Genomic DNA, 20693 nt, shown 5'->3' with positions numbered 1-20693 from the left:
TCATAACGGTAGCCAAATTACCGTGACGAAGTAGCAATGAAACGATTGTATGGTGGGGGTCAGCACAGCATGGGGAGCCGTGTGAAAGGGGCCCAGTGTCAGAAAGGTTGAGAGCCACTGCTCCAGGGCATCACAGAGTGAGTGTTTACTTCTCCTTTCCACCGTCCCACTCCAGGTTTTTGACGGCAGCCTAAACCTCTAAGTGTTTCCTTACCCAAGCCAGACATCCTGGCTCCTTGAATCACTCCTCAGCAAGTGTGACTCCAGACATATCCCTCCTTACCCTTGTCTGAACGCACCAGCGTGTTAGGTTCCTTTTTTAAAATCTGGCAGCCGGAATTACACACAGTATTCTAAATGTGGTCTAACCAGCTACTCCTCCCTTTCCTTTCATTAATAAAGCAGGAACTGGGCTAAACTTTTTATTTACAAGTTCAGACTGTTTGTTCCCCCAGGTCTTTATCATATGACTTGCTATATACAGTTGACTTTTTGAACCCAACGATAAGACTTTACATTTATTCCCAGTACATTAAGTCTTGTTAATATTGGCCTAGCCTATCTTATTGAAATTACTTTTTGTTAAAAAAAAAAACTGGGGTGGAGGCTGTCATTTAACATATTAAGTATTCATGGTAGTTTTATGTCCTTTACAGATGTGGTGAACATATATTCTCCATATTCACCCAAGCCAGTAATATGTATATTGAGTGAGAAAACCCAAGGTTCTCCTGTGGAGAACCCCTGGACACTTTTCTCATAACTGGGTTAGATCACCCCGTAACTCACCAGACAGTACTTTCATCTACTCCACAGTTCTAAAGTAAGACAGTGGGCCCCAAAGCATTTTTAAACTATGCTGAACATGTCACATGTATAAAAATATTGTGAGACACATCCATTAAGGGTTATAATGAACCAGGACACAGATGACAATCAGTTCATATCACAAGGAGTCACCATGAACACTGGTGCTTGACACAGCTAGTATCTAACCTCCATCCCGGAACTTGAGTATGGAAGAAATTGTCAACCAGTGTGGGGATCTGACTTCGAAACTGTGTAGTATGGGTATTGGAGCTTCTTGCTTATTTCTCACACACACCCCAACCCCATGTTGGGGCCAGAAGTGGTATCAGCAAGTTGACACCCACTTCCAAGTGTCTGCCAAGTGGCCTGGTCTAGAGCCTCCTTATGTGTTCATAGTTTGTTCTGGCTGAGTCACAACCATTCCAAGATAGTTAGGAGCAGAGATATCTCTTAAATGTTTTTTCAAAAAGTATATAGCTGGTGAAATTATATCCAGAATATGTACTGCTCTCTTCTCATCCCCTCTCCAAGATTTTCTATTTTAATCATCTTAGAAATTTATCTTTCTCCTTTTCTTTTCTTGGAAATCTGATTAAATCCACAGCATCAGCTACTGTCTACCACACAATCATGCCCAGACTTCTCTCTGGCCCTCAGATTTCTCCTAAGCTCCAAGTCTGTACTTTTGGCCATCTACCAAACTTCTCAGCCAAAGAACTTTATACAAGCACCTCAACCTCAACCTGTCTGCAACTAAGATGACATTTCCTAGACCATGTGCAGCCAAGGGTAGCTGTGAATGCAGCCCAACAGAGAATCACAAACTTGCTAAGAGAGTTTTGAAAATTTGTGGTACTCAATTGTGTGGATTTGAGCATGAACTTTGTAGATGACACTATTGTGTTGTCAAAGGTTGAGCACACCGGCCCTGTCTCTGCTTCAGGTAGTGTCAATATTTCCCCAGAACAAACACCTCATATGATGTTGATATAAATGCGTGTGTGTGTGTGTATACACATACATACATACATATACATATACATATACATATATATAAACGCTGCTTGTCTCAGGCACTCTGTGTTGCCCACAGCCCCTCAATCCACCACAGCCCCTCAGTGTAGACGCTGCACCCTGAGCTGGAGGAAGTAGACTGGGAATTTAAACCCAAAACTTAAACACAACATCCAGCACAAAGACAGCGTAGAACTGAGCATGGCTGACAGCAGGCTGTATCTCCCTGTTCTCCCCTGGGTGAGAGTCAGTGGCTCGGCACACTCACACACCTCTTTGGAGGCAGTCTACAACACATATACATATCAGTGCTCCTTGTTGAAATGCTTTTTAAAGAACTCAGCACAGCTGGCTGCGCTGCTGCATGCTAGAATCCCAGCCCTTGAGAGATGGAAGGAGGGTCAGGCGTTCGCAGCCAGCTTCTGCTGTATACCAAGTTTGAGGCCAGTGCGGGCTACATGAGAACCTGTCCCAAAAGAAAACGCCTGTGGTGTGTGTCTGTACCCTCAGCACTTAGCAGCTGGGGCAGGAGATCAGGAGTCAGGCTCATCCTTGGCTCTAAAACAAGTTTGGGGACCACCTGGGCTCTATGAAACCACCTCAGAAACTTGAAGAAAACTTTTAAATTAGTACTTCATACATGCATATATAAATAACAAGGTTTAAACTTATTCTTCCCAATATGAGGATGAATATTTTATGAAAAATAAGTCAGAGCTTAAGTCAGCTGAAAAAATAAAATGCCTAATTATCTTTAGGTCATTGTAGACATAACAATTCCTTGCTCAAGGTAAGTTTTATATCATCTTTAATGTAAAATTTCACAAGTAGGAAACTATTGTCTTTTATCATTTTTTAAGAATAGAGTTTCTCTGAAGAAGGAAAAGTCTCTAAAAATGTTACGTATTTTTGAATGAGTGTGTGTGTGTGTATGTGTGTGTGTGTGTGTGTGTGTGTGTGTGTGTGTGTGTGTGTGTGTGTGACAGAATGCACACTCTGTGACACAGTGGAGAGGGCAAAGAACAACTTTTGGAAGTTGATTCTCACTTTTCACTTTAACGTGGTCTTTGGTCTTTGGGAGCAGACTCAGGCCTTCAGGATTGCTCAGCAAAACACTTTTCCTGAGGTACTGGCTGGTCCTTTGGAAGAGAGAACCTCAGTTGAGAAGTGCCCCCACCAGATTGGCCGTGGGCTAGCCCGTGTTACACATTTTTGGTTGAAGCTCACCTCTGGGCTAGTGGTCTGAGATGCTCTAAGAGAGCAGGCGGAGAGAAGACCAGGAAGCAGCACTCCTCTGTGGCCTCTGCATCAGCTCCTGCCTCCAGGTTCCTGCCCTGACTTCCCTCATTGATGGAATTTAGATGAAATAAACCCTTCCCTCCCCCAGTTGCTTTTGGTCATAGTCGTTAGCACAGCAATAGAAACCCCATCACTAAGACAGTGGGATTTTCAGTTTTGTTTGTTGAAAGGTAGTCAGAATAGGCCGGGGGTAAAAGATAAGGATGCCTAAATTCTTCCACCTAAGAAAAAAACATGAAAATTTGAGGTGGGGCAGAAGCGCTCGGGTAGGAAATAAGTCGCAACAGGAAGTCAGGCTGGCAGGATGTATGGTAATGGGAACTGGGGACCAGTTGGGGGGATTGGGAAAGATTGGAGGAGGGGACAGCATAAACAATTTCACTGACAGGAAGACCTTTTATTTTAGTGTGACTAACAGACTAAAATGCTTTATAAGCCCCTTCTGGTACCCCCAGATCCTCTCAGGGTTTCTAGGGGATACACAAGGAATGTTTGCCTGTGTATCACCACAGAACTGATCTGCATGGGAAAGTTAAATTGGTAAAATTTTAAAATACTGCTTGCTAAATATAATGTGATAATCATTTTGATGAACATGGCTGAATGACCAAAAAAGCACAATGTAGCTAGAGTTTTCCTGCCTTGCCCACAGTCAGGACAAATCTCTGTCACCCGCCAGTCCCACAGCCGCTCAGACCCAACCAAGTAAACACAGAGACTTATATTGCTTACAAACTGTATGGCCGTGGCAGGCTTCTTGTTAACTGTTCTTATATCTTAAAGTAACGCATTTCTACAAATCTATACCTTGCCACGTGGCTCGTGGCTTACCAGCATCTTCACATGCTGCTTGTCCTGGCAGTGTCTGGCAGCGTCTCCTTCTGCCTTCCTGTTCTTTTATTTCTCCTCTGTTAGTCCCGCCTATACTTCCTGCCTAGCCACGACCAATCAGGTTTTATTTATTGACCAATCAGAGCAACTTGACATACAGACCATCCCCCAGTACAGCCAAGTGCAGACCATCTCAGACACCTGCACTCAGGCCCATGGTCCTAATCATCCTCTATGCAAACCTGCTGGGTAACGCCACAAGGAACCCAAGAAGGGCTCCCACAGGACATACATTAACATCCCACAGCAGCACAAGTTATGTTACATGTTTATTATTGGTAATGGTGATAAGAGAAAGGCTCATGGCATTCTTCTCGACAGCAGGTAGGACATATTTGGTGAAGTTCTGTAATGCAGACTCACATGACACAGCATGCAGGAGCTCCTGACTCTGTTTGCTCTGCCAGTCACTGTTCCCTTTGCGGTCACTAAATCTCCAAGAAGAAGCCTGGTGTGACAAGGTTTCCTCTGGCTTGTGGGCTGCCCTGGCAGGGAAGGCAGTGTTATAGAATATTATTTTAAGGTGTATTACTTTTGTTTATGTTGCATTTGTGTAACTCTGTGAAGCTGTGTTACTTTGCCTGTCTAAAACACCTAATGGTCTAATGAAGAAGTGAACGGCCAATAGCAAAGCAGGAGAAAGGATGGGTGGGGCTGGCAGGCAGAGAGAATAAACAGAAGGAGAACTCTGGGCAGGGAAGAAAAGAAGCAGCCAGGGAAGGAGGAGGACTCCAGGAGCCAGCCACCCAGCTACACAGCAAGCCACAGAGTAAGAGTAAGATTTACAGAAATAAGAGAACAGGAAAATCCCTGAGGCAAAAGACAGGATAATTTAAGAAAAGCTGGCAAGAAACAAGGCAAGCCAAGGCTGAGCATTTATAATGAATAAGCCTCTGTGTATGATTTATTTGGGAGCTGGGTGGCAGGCCCCCCAAAGAGGAAAAAACCCCAACAGCAAGGCAGAGCAGCAGTGTGTCTGCAGTCACAGAGAGAGTATGCCGGAGCTCAGTTCCCTTTGTCCCATTTCTCTTTCTTTCAGCCCAGGACCCCATCCCCTGGAACAGTGATACCCCACATCAGGCAGGTCTCCCGTTACTCAACCTTCTCTGGAAACACCCAGGAGTGTCTATGATACTAAATGCTGTCATAGTGACAATCAGGATTGCCCATCACTACTACCTCAACCATTCCACACAAGCATGTACTAGTGTGCAGTGGAAAATGTAAGCTAGGACTAAACGATGGTGTCATTCTTGACAAGGTTACTCTGGTAACAAACCACTGCCTCCCTACTCCCCTCAAGAAAAGTCCACTTGGCCATCCATCATTTGGAATCTTTTTTTCATACAAAAAAACAAATTAAAGCTCTACCCACTCATTATATCAAAATTGAAGTTCACTGTTTCACAGTGGTGCTGGGTCTATGTATTCTAGACCTAACAATTTAACTATTTAACTACTCCCTCTCCCTGCTGTTCCATAGAACAGAAGAACGTCTCTAATTTAGAGGCGGGGGGGGGGGGGGGGATAAGAGACATGTTGCAGCCATTTACCCATACCAACGCTCAAGTTTCTCTGGGAACTTACTGAGGAGTTTCTACCTGAAACAAGAAACAGTCTTTAAGCCCTGTCCCTCCTCCTGGGAGCAGAGCACCTCAGAACTCTTCAGGTGTCTGGTCAGCCCTTAGGGGATCTTCATTGACTGTATGAAACTTCTGTTGGCACTCAGATAGTAGGTTCCACTTAGCCTGGACTTCTCCAAAGCTCAGCTGACTTGTTACCTAAGTCCCACTAGGCAGTGACTGGAATCTTGATCCTTTCCCAGGCCTGTCTCTCTGCTTTCATTCTTCCCTAAGTCCTTCTGTGCTGAAGGCAGGTCTTAGAGAAAGGTATGGCATTCAAGCTGAATTGTCAGTTACTTCAACAGTTAGAAAGTTTTAGCCAGTAATGTGCTACCTCACATCAGTTCCAGCCTGTGTGCTGACCGCCTTCATTCAGAGGCCCTCAGACTTCACATCTTGCTGGGGATTAATATTAGTCTACTTGGACTGTAAAAAATACTGTGGACTGGGAAGCTTCTAATAGCAGATTGATTTCTCATGTTCTAGAGTCTAGGAGGTCCAAGAAGAAGGTGCTGGCAAATCCATTGTCTGACATTGACTTCTTGGGTCATGGGTAGCCATCAACCCCAGCATAATAACCATTGTCTGGTGAGAACCTACTTGCAGGATCATGGGTAGCTGTAGCAGGCTTTCTTTTGGGCCACCAGCCAGCTCCCAAATCATGCTGTGGAGACTTCTTATTAGTTATGAATGCTTGGCCTTAGCTTATGCTTGTCCCACCAGCTCTTATAATTAATTTAACCTGTGTCTCTTCATTGACATTTTGCCTCAGGGCTTTTTTCCTTTCTTTCATTCTGTATGTCCTGCTTTTACTGCTTCTAGTGTCTGGCTGGTCCCGGGCGTCTCCCTCATTCTCCCCCTCTCTTCTTATTCCTCAGCCTAGATTCCTCCTCCTACTTAATCTCTCTGCCCACCAGAGAGATTATCCTCTACTATCTCTATCCCTCTACTGCGTAGCTTTTTATTAGACCAACCAGATGTCTTAGGCAGGCAAGGTGAAACAGCAACACATCTTTACATAATTAGACAAATGCAACATAAACAAATGCAACACACCTTTACATAGTTAAGGTGATATTCCACAACACGTAGCTGTCAGTCCCAGCATAATATGCAGCATTACTCAGAGACAGTAAATCATTTGTGATTTAATGAGTGTGTAGAACTGTTATTTATTCCATGTGTAGGAAAAGAAAGAACTGAATAATGACGGCCACAGGTATTTATCTACTGCCATTTTTCATGCCAGAGAGTGGGGGCTTTCTTGGTAACCTTCTAATAGGGAAGGTGCTTAGGATTTTGACATTCCAGTTAAAGGGAATGCAGATGTGAAGACCACCAGGAATCGTAAGAACACTTTTATTTTGTAAGTACAGAATTTCTAGATGTGTTCCTTCATTTGTCCTCACAGCCTGGCCATTCTTTCTCATTCATTACTAGACATAGCCAGCAATGGCCAATCATGCTGTCAGTGTGTTCTTACGTCTCCACCATCGGCCCTGGCTTTATGGTTTGTCTCCTACTTTAGGAGACTTAGTACTTTCTTTGGCAATTCTATGATAACCTCCATTTTTGTAGCTTTCACTGTCCACTTTAACTTCTTGACCATTAAGCCAGGGCCTCATCTTTCGGGATTTTGTTAAGACCCTACCTCTATTGCGAATGTGTGTGTCAGCAGTCTAAGGTAGGTTGTGCCTTGGTTTCAGTCTGCAGAGCAAGGGAAGAAGCGGCTCCCATGATTTCATCAGTGGTAACATGTATCAGTTTTGCCTTCAGCCTATTGGCCAAAGCTGATGATATGGCTGTGCCGATTTGCAAGGATGAATGTAAATCGTGTTCTGTACTGGGGGACCTAGACACGGAGCACCAGGACGGTATGATCTTATCGTCTCTGATAACTGATTCTTAGTAGGTTCCCTACATAATTCCAAAGACTGAATAAAGAGATTAAATGACAGTACCATCAGAGGCAAACAAAAATCTCCTTGAAATTTCTGGCAACCTGGTTATTGGTCCCTAAATCTCTTGGGTATTGTCTTTGTTTGTTTTTTCTTTTGCTGTGACAAAACACCATGGCCAAGGCAACTTAAAAAAGAAAGCATTTAATTTGCCTATGGTTTCAGAGGGTCAGAGTCCACGATGACATAGCAAAGGCATGGTGGCAGGAAGAGCTGAGAGCTCACATCTTGATCTGCAAGTAGGAAGCAGCGAGAGAACACTGGGGATGGCCAAGTCTTTTGAAACCTCAGAGCCCACCCCCAGTGACACACCTCCAACAAGGACACACTTCCTAATCCTTCCTAAACAGTTCCATCATCTGGGGACCAATGATTCAAACTTAAAGGTCCAAGGGAGCAGTTCTCCTTCCAAGCACCACAGGTACCTAATCCCTGACCAGTCTGCCTACACTGTACAAAGCTTTGAAGTTGTGGCTTGTTGCCCTTACTATCAAAAGTCCCTTGAGCACTTATTACAAACTGTCAGCCAGCCTTGCCTTTATTAGCTTAGACTATTTAAACATCTTTACTTCATAATGCCTGGAGATTACTCTGAGGATGAGCTGAACACTAAATATTTCCCTGTTCTGATCATTTCATTTCCTTCCTCAAGGCATAAGGCAAGTCATGAACAAGACAGTTCATCCCTGAGAAAACAGAATATAGATGGAAGCAGAGAGCTTTATAGGTTACACCAAGTTAGTCATCCCAGACCTGTCAACCTTGGAGAAAATACCATACAAAGGATGATTTTAAATAGCAGGAAAGCTTTCATACAAAGGATGCCTTTAATTTTCTTTTGAATTCCATTTATTTATTTAGTGCATGTCTGTACACAAGGCAGCTTGCAGTAGTAGAGTCTCTCCTTCCATCACGTGGATCCCAGGGGTCAAACTCAGGTCATTGGGCTTGACAGCAAGCATCTTTACCTGCTGGAATCTATCCAGCCAAGAAGTGGCTTTTATAACTGGGAATATTTCTTTGAGAATTCATTTAGTTTAGATTTATAAGATGAGACATTAATTTTTATGATAATTTAATTCTTATGTTGGAACAATTAGAGCAAATTTAAGATACCAGGTCCTTTTAACTGTTTTTGGAACAGTCCGGGAGACTTGGCTGCATAGAACACAAGCACAGCAAACTGACTTTGTCTTGCTATCAGGAAGTTTAGAAATGTGATTGAGTCAGATCTGGAAATGGGTAACTGTGATGCACACATGAGAAACTTTGTGATCAAGCAGAAGTATGTTTAACTGCTTTTAGAATGTGGAACTGAGGAGGGGAATAGAAATAATAATCCCATAGAATAAGACTTCCCTTCAACTGTGTTGAAGATGTACAGGCTTTGAAAAGGGGCTGGGGGTGTTCTAGGCACAGAGAACCCAGGAGTCAAGGTAAATGCAGTGAGGGCCAAGACTATAAGAGTAGCTGGTCACAGTGGGGAGGAAGTGGAGGGTGACATCCAGGTGCCCTGGGAGCTTCGGAGGGTCAGGATTTCTGAGGGAAGAGCCACTGTAAGAGAAAGAGGCTCAGTCACCTTGACATTGCTTCCAAGTGAGTCCGCACCTCTCTCTGTGGTCTGTGTAAACGCCCCTGGGGCCTTTGTGTGCCACTCTTAGAATGCGTTCCTGCTGTCAGACAAACACCTAGCCTGTTTCCTCGTCTGGGGTTGTCAGTCTGCTCTTCACTTGCTGATGTGGACCTAGGTGCCATTGCCAGTCACGAGACTCTGCACTCAAGCACACGGAGGCTCTTGCTTCTGCCCTCAGGTACTCTTAGCTGTGAACATGATGTTCTTGGAGTTGTTTTTCGCATAGCTCTGGTCTGTTTTCAACTATTTATCCATTTAGGCATCCTTGGTATTTAATGCTGAAAGGCCGTCTGTTCTGCTGGCCTGGCATCTGGCTTCTGAGATAGTAGAGGCTCTTATTTTTAGCTTTTAGTCCACTTTCTCATGGTTGAACAATTAATTTTGATAAACAAATTAACTTACCTGAAGTTTCTGGTCATGTGAGGGACTTTGGAGGTCTTACTGCTAGCTCCGGAGAGAGTTCATTTTTGTGTTCTACATGTCCCTGTAATAGTAAGTCAACAAGCAGGCACCTGAAAAGGTTTGCACATTGCATTTAGAGTCCTGAGTTGTAAGGTTTTTTTCCCCACAGCAATTCATATGCACATATAAAGCTGACCCCGTGGCTGGCCTCCAGCCCACAAGGGGCTAGTGCCAATTCCAAAAACCAGAGAATGAAGACACACTCATGCTCCATCATCCATCATTTTTCTCCTATGAACCTTACAGCCTGGATATTGAAAAATCTGGATTTGATTTTTTTTCCAAGTCAACCAGATAGCCTATACACATGGTTAGAAAGTATGTGCGGTATTGAATCAGAACTGGAGGACTTGACGTCAGCCATTTCAACACTGTCCTTATTTCTTTTTAACCAGATCTGGAACATTCTTTTGGCAGGTTGTGTTCCTCACTGGCTTCGGATATGTGTACGTGGACATTGCCCATCAGTGCGGCAGGGTCTTGATCACCATAGCCCCAGAAGGAAAAGCAGGACCCGTTTTAGGCAGCACCAACAGGTGAGTCTGTTTGCCTAGCAGCAGTGCAGCGAGCTTTCTTCTTTGATATTGTAAACCCACTAGTTACCATTCTTGTTGTACCCATGCATTCTAAAGGTTTTGGTTAAGTATGACGTTATTCACAAGTAACACAACTAGTAAGATCTAGTTGTTAAATTATTCCTCCAGCATATATAGATAATAATAACATCTTTCTTGAGTCTCCTGGTTCTGTGCTAAGTTTGGGAAACTTATTTTCAAGCTAAGATATGCTCCTCAGAATGTTGCCATTATTTGTAGTATAAAATGCAAGCTAGTATCTCTAAATCCACATAACAACTTTGTCAATAACTAGACTTTTCAGTTAAATTGACAATAAATCTAAACATACAAGCCCGACCATCAGACTTTAAAAACATGAATCAAGGAGGCTGGGGAGGTGCTCAGGGGTAAAATCCTGATGGTACAAGCATAAGGACCTGAGCTCAGCGTCCACACAGAAGCCGAGCACAGCATCACGGGTCTCAAATACAGTGTTGTGAGCTCAGCACCCACACAGAAGCCGAGCACAGCACCACGGGTCTCAAATACAGTGTTGAAAGACTGGACACAGGCAAACCTCAAGGGCCTCTGGCTGGCCAGTCTAGCCCAAATGGCAAGCTCCAGGTTCAATGACAGACCCTGTCTCAAGAATAAGGTGTGGAGGGGATAGCAAGATGGCTCCCAGGTAAAAGTTTATGCCACCAAATCTAATGACCTGAGTCCATCCCCACAAGTCACATGGTAGAAAGAGAGAACCAATTCCTGAAAGTTATCCTCTAACCTGCATCCATGAACCAAAAGTGAGCATTTGCCCCAGAAAAGGAAATAAAAAATAAAAACAAGCCACGCAAATAATTAATATCCTTAACTTAAAATAATCATATAATTCAGTAGAAGTAAAGATACCCCCTACTCCCAAAACAAAAATGGCAAGAAAGACATGAACAGAAACTATAGGAAGAGGAAAATATAAATAAGATAGTACCTATCAAATTAACAGTAGTATTTCATCATATTCAGTTGTCATAGAAATGTAATTGATACAATTTTTTTGAACACACTTTCTACATATTAAAAACTTCAAAACCCCTTTGGTTTAGGATAGTGGTTTTCAACCTGAGGGTCAAATGACCCTTTCACAGGGGTCACATAACAGATATCCCATATAACTGATACTTACATTATGATTCATAACAGTAGCAAAACTATAGTTATGAAGTAGCAACAAAAATAATTTTATGGTGTGGGTGTCACTACAACAGGAAGAACTGTGTTAACAATCACAGCATTAGGAAGGTTGAGAACCACTGGATTAGAAATTCCACTTTGAAGAAAACAGTACACAAGGATATACATGGAGATGTTTATTTCATTGTTAGTTACAGTGACATAATATTGAGAGTACAAATGCTTATCAAATATATCAAAAATGTTGTATCACAGGATGTAGGTGTTAATGGCTGCTGTGGACTGGAAGAAGCATATAATCTAGCGTAGAATAAAGCAAGCCTGTTATGATGCTGAATATATGTTCTGTCTGTGAAAATAGACACCAGTATATTTTTAGGCAACACTGGAAGAGAAAGAAAAATTTCAACATTAGTAATAGATGTGGGTTTTTCAGTGCTTATTTAATAATTTCTGTGTGGACAGATTTTTCTTTGGGCTGCCAACTCACAAATAACAACACAGAGACTTATATTAATTATGAAAACTTGGCCTTAGCTTAGGCTTGTTCTTAACTAGCTCTTTTAATTTAGCCCATTTATTTCTATTAATATACATTCTGTCACGTACCACCCATCCTGCTTCCTCCTTGTCTCCTTGCGTCTCTCTTATGCACCTAGATTCCTCCTCTTCCTTTCTCCCTCTGCCCAGAAATCCCACTTATGCCTCCTGCCTAGCTGTTCACCGTTCAGCTTTTTATTAGTCACAGCAATATACCTTCACACAGTGGTACAGATATCCCACAACATTTCCCTCTCTTTGTCTTAATAGATAGGAAAGGTTTTAACTCTAACATAGTAAAACTACATACAATAAAAACAATTATCAAGTAAGAAATATATTTACAATGTTCAGACCATTAGTATTTGGCAAATTCAGAGAAAATATTCCATTATCTATTTATATTGGTGAGTCCAAAGTTTTCTACCTAATTTATTTTTATCCTAACTTTTATTACCAACCCAAAACTATCTCTTTAGACCTCAAAAAATTTTCTTAGATAAACAACTTAAGCTTTTATGTCTCCCAACCCTATATATTTTACACCTCTTTTGTGAGTTTCTTTTCTGAATTTGCTAACAAGGAAAACTGTAACTATAACTATCTAATCTTCAACCCCATTAGGGACCTGAGAAGGAAATAATATTATCTGAGTAGACAGGAAGTAGAGCAGAGCAAACAATTTCCAAAGCTATAGAAAAGACAGAGACAGCTGCCTGCCTGAACAGTCACCCAAGGTTCCTCTGCAATGTTGGGGCATCCATCTTTGGCCTGTGGACCTAGCATATCTGACAGACTTTTCTGTGAAGCAGGAATTTTGAAGGACTCTCCTACCTTGTCTTGGCAAAGTTTGGCAGTTGCTTTCTTTTGTGTCCTGCTTGTCCAGTTTGGAGAGCATACTGTCAGCAGTCAAGACAAGGGCAGCTTCTTGCCCAATGGCTAATTTTGTCACAATGAGAGCACACTCCATATGGAGGTTCTTTGATACCCATCATCCTTTTTTGAAATAAATTGGTGCTAGAAAAATCCATACCAATGTAAAATATTTGAGATTAATAGTTGCTTTTTAGTTAAAAGTAGATTCAATAATCTACCCTTTTTTCCTATCCTTTACATATTCTCCTTTTTCTTTTTAGAAAGAGATTTTTAAATCTAACCTCCCTTGCTTAGTTTCCTCCCTTACCATGACCAGTAATAATTAGCCACCAACCCCCTTAAATGATGACAAGCATTCATAACCAGCTGAACAACCAAAAACCACCCACCCCACCTCTTGGGAATGTGGGCATCATATTCTTAAAATTACTTCCTGCAGTCTGGGGGAGATGGCATCTTTAGGGGACTCTGACAGAATTGGGATAATACTCAAGTCCTGGGAAAACTAGCTGTGTCAATTGTTGTCCAGTCTCTGTGTGATGGGAAAGTGCAGACAGAGCTTATCTGAAGTCCTGGCTGGAGAAGTCTGTGAGGCTGAACCATCTCAGGTAGCAGCTTTGAAGTTGTTCTGGATGCAGAATTTTGAGGACACTGCAACAGAGGCATTCTGAGAGGCTGGATCACCTGGGCTACTTGTCTTTATTGGTATCTAGCCCGTTTTTTTCTGAAAACACATAAACTTTCAAAGGTAACATACATGCCTGCATTAACACAAGTATGTTAATGTGCACAAGTCAGTTAAAGGTGATTGTTCTATGTTTGGTCAGGTAAAAGAAATCTGTTAACTTCATACGTCTGTTTGGACTGTACAACCAAACCTCTATCTATGCCATATGAAAGGATGGCATGTAATAATAAGTCATGAGGACTCTGTAGCCAACAAGGTTTACCATGTCTCCTCCAGTCTCAGAGCTGTTCCCATGCAGAGGATCAGCTCACACACCACCTGTCCTGGAGTCTTTCCTGGCTTCTTTTTTATGTCTGCAGTCAAGATTTTTAGGAGGTCTCCCCCAATCAGATCTGATCTTCATTAATTTTAAAGAGAATCATAACTTTTTGTTTCCTGTGGAAGCAAAGGCATAACCTCTCCCCCAACACATTTTCTGACTTCCATTTCCATTAAGACCAAACCCAGGGCCTTGTGCTTGCTAGGCAAGCGCTCTACCACTGAGCTAAATCCCCAACCCAAGACATTTTTAAAATATATAGGTTGATTTAATTTAGCAGTTTCCACAATCCAATATCTCTCAGCAGCTATTGTTTTCTGTTCATTAGCATTCAAAAAATTCAAAGTCAACAAAGCACCATACAGGATCCAGACACACTATGTATTTCCCATCTTTGTGTGGCTTCTTTTTATATTACTTTACTCTATTTTTAAAGATTTTACTACATTATCTTTAAACTTTTTTTTCTATGATTGTCTATACCCATTTTTTTCTTTCTTTAGCAACTAAGCACATTTTTAAACATACTGTATCTTTTTAGAGGTTTTCTATGTCTGGACCTAGCTTTATTAAGTGCCTGCAGCATTTTCTGACCACATAAGACAAATCGTAAACTACCATGTCAGCTGCTGTGTGGTTCAGCTTAGCTCATGGTGCTGACATATGGTGCTGTCTGGCTCAAGCCCACAGGCAGTGGCCAGGAGCAGCATCTCTGTACTCTGAGCACCTGCCTGAGAGACTGCAGGCCTAGGAAGCTACATCCAGCTCCTTGTCCCAAACTTTTCTTAGCTTTCTCAGGCCCTATGTTTGGTTATTAGAGCCTCCATATTGAATACCATATGTAGATAGATTTTCCTTTGGACTGCCAGCAAATAACAACATGGAGACTTATTGTTAATTATGAAAGCTTGGCCTTAACTTAGGCTTGTTTTTAACTAGCTCTTATAACTTACATTAACCCATTTCTATTAATCTGTATTCTGTTACATACCATCCATCCTACTTTCTCTGTGTCCCCTCACATCTCTCTCATGAGCCTAGATTCCTCCTCCTCCTCTTCCTCTCTCTCTTCCCAGAAATCCTACCTATACCTCCTGTCCAGCTATTGGCCGTTAGTTCAGCTTTTTATTGAACCAATCACAACAACACACCTACACACAGTGTACAGATATCCCGCAACATTTCTCTACTTTAATTTTCTGAAATAGATTTATATATTTTATAATCATAAAATTAAGATACAACATAAAATAATAGTACCAATTTTCATACATTTGTTTAAGACTTTTAAAAATATATTTCTTGTATCTACATATGACTAAAAACTCATTAGTTCAGACAGACCTTGCTAATTTTTTATAATATTTCAAATAATATTAGATAGGATGCTTACTTTGCCCAAACATGTTTGTTTAAAAAATAGTATAACAAAATTGGAGAGCAAAATTAAATTATACAGAATAAAATCTCAAGCCTACACATGTACTTCAGAAAATTTTATCTAAGTCATAGTAAATGGTAATGATAGTAGCCACAACCCACACATTTGAAGGTAAAATTAAGAATAACACAGTGTCCAGTCATATTTGTTTGGCTTGCTCTTCCCGGGTCATGCATTCAAGTGCTTACTAGATGTCAGGTCTGTTCTAGGGATGGGGAAATGGTGAGGAAAAGGGGGGAACCCCTGCTTGACATTCCATTCTCACAGGCACAGAATGGGAGAGGCCGGAGCAAAGAAGCTCCACGGGTACAGTAGAAGATCAGCCCAGAGAGAGGTGTGCGGTGGCCTTAAGACAAGGAGAGTGGAGTTCTGAAGAATGAGTTGGAGGGAAGCCTTTTCAAGAGACTGGCATCGGAATGTGGACTTGAAAGCAACAAGGCAGTTAATTTAAGAACGTCAGCACACAGCCAGGCCACAGCCAGCAGAGCGCCTGGCCTAGAGAGAGCAAGCAGAGGACAGGGTGGGCCCATGGCAGTGGGTGAGGGTGAGATTAGAAGAGGAGAAGTGAGTGGTTCAGTGCCTTGTGAGCTCCTGGAGAGCGTGAGTGGAACTGAGTGAAATGAGGAACTTGGGAGCTTTCAAGCAGAGTGCTTACGAGACTTAAATGTTTAGATCATTGGCTGTTTTTTTGAAGTAAGATTGAGAGAAAGCAGTCAGGAACCTCTTTCAGTTCTTCTGGGTATTCACACTAGAGGCCCTGGTATCAGTGAGAGTGGTGAGCATGGTCAGAATCTCGGCATGCTTTTACAGAAAGCCAGCGGGGTTCCCTGCTGTTAGGAATAGGGATTGAAATATGAGCATCAAGAATGATTCTGACCCACCAGTGGGATATGGTTGCCATAACTGAAATGAGAAAGGCTGTGTGTAGACTGTGGGTATGGTCAGAGTTTGATTACAGACATGGTCAGGTTAGTATCACTTAGGTTAGTACTTAGGAGCACAAGAATGGAGTCAGGAAAGTCCTAGGCACCCACTTGTGGGTGGTTGTCAGTGGAGATGGGCAAGAAAAGAACCATGTGCTAACTCTAAGCACTACGAGGGTAGGTAGTCAGAGAGAAGGGGAAGGATTCTCAGGGTGGCTGAGGATGAGAGACCAGACAGGAGAGAGATGTGCAAGGGCCCAAGGAAGGAAGAGGAGGCTACTGATGGAGATGGACGGTGCAGAGCTGAAAGTCTGCGTTTGCCTTAGCGCCAGTGACCTTGATCAGGGTTGTTAAGTCACACTGGGGAGCATAAGCCTGCTTGCAGCAAGCTTCAGGGAAAAAGAAAGGGAAGGGCCCGAGATGGTGTGTGTGGGAATGCCGTAGTTTTTACTGAAGAGGACTGGAGAACTGGGAAGTATTAGAGAAGAAGTGAGGTTGGAATAGGGTTTTGTCTGCTCGGAAGAGGAAGACAGCAGCATGTTCGCACACTAGCAGGACTGCGGAGGAAGGGGATGGGGGACACGTGGCACTCTAGAGTGATGGCTGTGAGCAGGTGAGTGGGGGGTGGTACTAAAGTGCCCCAAAGAGGGCATGGACCTGGCCAGGGACTCCTCAGCTCTAGAAGTGGGTGCAGGGCTGGTAGAACATACTTGCACACAGTGGTTGTACATACTAAGCTGAACTTTCTTCTTGCTTAGCTTATCTTTTTTAACATAAGAAGTGTTGTTTATTTTTCTTTCTGCCACGATCATCATAACAGAGAATTAGTACATAAAAACGAGGAATTTGGAGTAAAAAAAGGAATCTGGTGTTGATGAGAGAAAACACATCTAAAAATGTGACAAGAGCTTGTAATAGTCCTAATGGGAGCATTTCCCAATAATCTTCAAGCATGGCTGCCTCTGTCCAGACATGCACCGAAAGTTGGGTTCTTGTTTTTTTGATGAGAATCTGTCCCAACATGGGGTCCTCAGTGAGGCACTGTCCTTAAAAAAGAGAGCAGAGATACTAACGAGCGCTGCCTTTCCTCTAGAGCGCTGCAGAAGACTACTACGTTTAAAATGTTCATCACCCGCTTGAGCCTGGCAGTATCTGACGACCTCACACACCACAGGGCGTCAACTGAACTCCTCAGGCTCACTCTGGACAACGTTTTCCTCCATGTATACCCTGTGCCTGGTGAACTCCCAGGGGAAGAGCCCCCCTCCACCCTCCTCCAGCTCTTCAGTGTGGAGGTCTACTTTGGGGACCTGCAGCTGGACAACCAGCTGTACAACAAGTCCAATTTCCACTTCGCTGTCTTGGTCTGCCAGGGAGAGAAAACCGCCCCAGCCCAGTCCTCCAGAGTGCAGAGTCTCCTGCTCTCCACCAAAGACTTGGAGGGCTACAAGGAGAACTGCTTCATCAAACTCCGCCTCACTGGAGCTGAGGGGACAGACTTCCTCTTTGATGTCAGCGAGTTCTCTTTTGAACTGAAACCAGCAAGGCTCTATGTGGAGGACACCTTTGTATACTACATCAAAACTTTGTTCGACACCTACCTCCCTCGCAGCAGGGTGGCTGGTCGCCATGCAGAGCTCTCTGCAGGGAGGCAGGTGCTGCCCCTGCAGGTGAGACAGCATGCCAGGGCCTTGGTGAACCCGGTGAAGTTGCGGAAGCTCGTCATCCAGCCAGTGAGCCTGCTTGTCAGCATCCATGCTTCCCTCAAGCTCTACATAGCCTCCGACCACACCCCTCTGTCCTTCTCTGTGTTTGAAAGAGGACCGGTGTTCACTACGGCCAGGCAGCTGGTGCACGCGCTGGCCATGCACTATGCTGCTGGGGCTCTTTTCCGAGCAGGTAAGGATGCAAGGGAAGGGTCTGTGCTGGGCTCGCACCTAGACAGAAACGGCACCCTGCGGGGGAGAGCAGGGAAGAGGTGAGGCATGTAGGCTACACATCTGACAGAGCTAGGTGTGAACTGTGGCTGTGTAAGCCTTGGGTGACTTCACACCTCCCTCAGTCTGCGTCTTCATCTATAAAGTGGATTTTCAGATCCTGAGACCAGCCGAAGCATGTCAAGCCTGGCATTTTCCTTGGCACTTAGCAGACTCTCAAGCCTTCGTAGCTGTAATAGTTTAGCTCTTACAAACGTAGATCAGTTAAATGTAGCAAACACGTTTTTAGTACCTTGCAGGCACAAGACTCTGTCTCAGTACGCTAGTGCAGCCAGGAAAGTGAGCCTGGGCCCTCAACGCCCGACCTAAAAGATGTCCAGCTCTAGGTGGCCAGTCTCCTCCATTCCAGATGATGTAGGTGAGAAGGTGAGAGATTCGAAGCATGTATGGAGAGCCCTGTGCGTCCCCAGCAGTCACTGCCTGGCTAGACAGAGCACAGGGAAGGCTGTTGGTGGCTCTGCTCTCCACAGACTCGTCCAGAGAAGAAGAATGGCCCCTCCTACCCTCTGCTTGGTGGCAGGCAGATGGCCTGCTGCAGGCTGGGGGGTGCATTAAACTTGGTGTCGAGGGGAGAGGTAAGGCTTCTGTTTCCCGTCCGGCTGGAAGAGCCTGCGGGGGTGTCTGCTGTGAGGGCAGAATCTCCCATGGGGAGTGCTGTGTGCTGAAGATGAGAAGTGGCCCCCTGGCATCTCAACCACTTGACAGGCATGTTTCTGACTCGGCCACTCTTAGACAGGTCCAGGTTGATAGCCTGGTCCTCATGGTCATTAGCACTCATGTCAAGAGCAGTATCCACACTTGGCTTTGTTACGTCTTCTCCAGTAAAGACCCTGAAGACCGACTTCCTGAAAGTGACGAGGGTAAGACTTCGTCTTCGTGACCTAGACTGTTCGGACTATGGCAGCAAGTGACTGTGTTACCATTGATGAGAGAGAGGCCAGTAATCATGCTACATGTGTAGACTAAACTCCCCCAGAGTGAACTATGTAGAGAGAATAGGGCCGTCCTGACTGCACTTCCAGGGAGCGTGACTGCTCCTGGCTGCTGGCCTTACTGACCTGGTGTCTGGATAGTTTGCAGAGTGGTGAAGAAAATATCCCTCGTTGCCAAGGAGTCATTTTAAAATGATCCATAATACTTCAAATTGAATAGATGTATATATCTGCAAACTACCCCAGACACTTAGCCTTCTGGGAGATTGGCTTGTAGCAGCTCTGCTCAAAGGCCGAGGACAGAGGGAGGCCTCCTGCAGTCAGAGCCGGCACTAAGCTAGGAAGACGGGCTAGAAACCCCACCCGTGCCCAAGAAGTCATGGCCTCTGGAGCCGCGTGCTGAGCTGACTGCTTCGTTTTACTAGGGGAGTCTCATGTGAACATTCTCTTGGCCTTTTTTCTAATTCACTTAAAAATCCTGTGATTATGTCAATCTCGGTATATAGCAGGAAAGAAATTCTAATACCAAAGCCATTTTAAAGCTGTTGAAAATATTGTCACTAAAACTCAGTGGTCGGTCTGAATATTGTCTGGAGAAAACAGCCTTCGGATAGTGGGGAAGGGAAAGGCCACAGTGAGGGTGGCTGACAGAGCTAAGGATGACGGACTAGCGTTCCTGTAGAGAGAGGGCGTGGGCTGGCTGGGAGGAGGCAGGTTGTATCCATCTCACTTGGGTCCGCATTCACCCATTGGGCTCAAGAAGGTTCCTGGCTGGGACAGTCGAAAACACCCTGACCTCATTTCTAGGGAAGTTTGTGAAGTCATTTGAAGAGGCTTTAAAAATAAACAACAGCTAACTAGAAGTGAGTGGCCCTGCTCAAAGGGAGGATGTGGGCTTGAGAATCCCCCAAGGTCCTTGGCTAACTCCAGCTCTCACTCTCAGACTAAGCCATATAGACTCAGGTTATCAACAAAATTTCCATATGCAGATGGCCCCCTGTATTCTTGAGTCCAACCAACTGTAGCCTGAAAATACTCGAATTACGTGGGTTGAACTAAACTTTTGTTCTTGACATTATTCCCATAAATATGTAGAATAAAGAGGCCAGCAAGATGGCCGGGGGCTGGCATGGTGGGTAAAGGTGAAAGAAGAGCTGAGTCGTAATCACAGATTGTCTTCCGGCCTCCACAAGTGTACCTGGCCTCTGCACACCCACATCCACACAAATCAGTAAATGTCATAAACATTTTTAAATTCAGCATAAGAACATTTGAGGCAGCTTTTGCGATACACACAATCCAGAGGCCATTTCAATATACTGGAGGACGGGAGAGTTGGATGCTGCATACACGCTCTGTACTTCAGGGCTGGACACCTCTGGACTCTGGAGCCTGCGGGGTCCTGTGCCTGGGGAAGCTGAGACCACTTCATTTGCTTTTGGAGAAGACCAACAGAGAGTGTCCTCGGATACTTTGTCTTCTCTGCCCAGCCTAGATGCCACTGACTTGCGTCTCACTCCATAGACAGCACTCTGGTGGTGTC

At 44.0% G+C, this 20693-nt stretch overlaps 1 protein-coding gene across 5 annotated transcripts in view; it reads left to right on the top strand.

Moving 5' to 3' along the window:
• Vps13b (vacuolar protein sorting 13 homolog B) overlaps positions 1 to 20693 on the top strand; it is a 568282-nt gene that overhangs the window by 529478 nt on the left and 18111 nt on the right. For all 5 annotated transcript variants that reach the window (XM_076555926.1, XM_042264499.2, XM_042264498.2 and 2 more), the window contains 2 exons: positions 10107 to 10225; positions 17315 to 18120. In XM_076555926.1, coding sequence (XP_076412041.1) covers positions 10107 to 10225; positions 17315 to 18120 — 925 coding nt within the window. The remainder of the gene's footprint in view (positions 1 to 10106; positions 10226 to 17314; positions 18121 to 20693) is intronic.

Source organism: Peromyscus maniculatus, chromosome 20, assembly GCF_049852395.1.
Source record: "Peromyscus maniculatus bairdii isolate BWxNUB_F1_BW_parent chromosome 20, HU_Pman_BW_mat_3.1, whole genome shotgun sequence".
In the NCBI taxonomy this organism is placed as follows: domain Eukaryota; kingdom Metazoa; phylum Chordata; class Mammalia; order Rodentia; family Cricetidae; genus Peromyscus; species Peromyscus maniculatus.
Note: the sequence above shows the minus strand (reverse complement) of the source record. Positions and strands in the feature narration are given on the sequence as shown.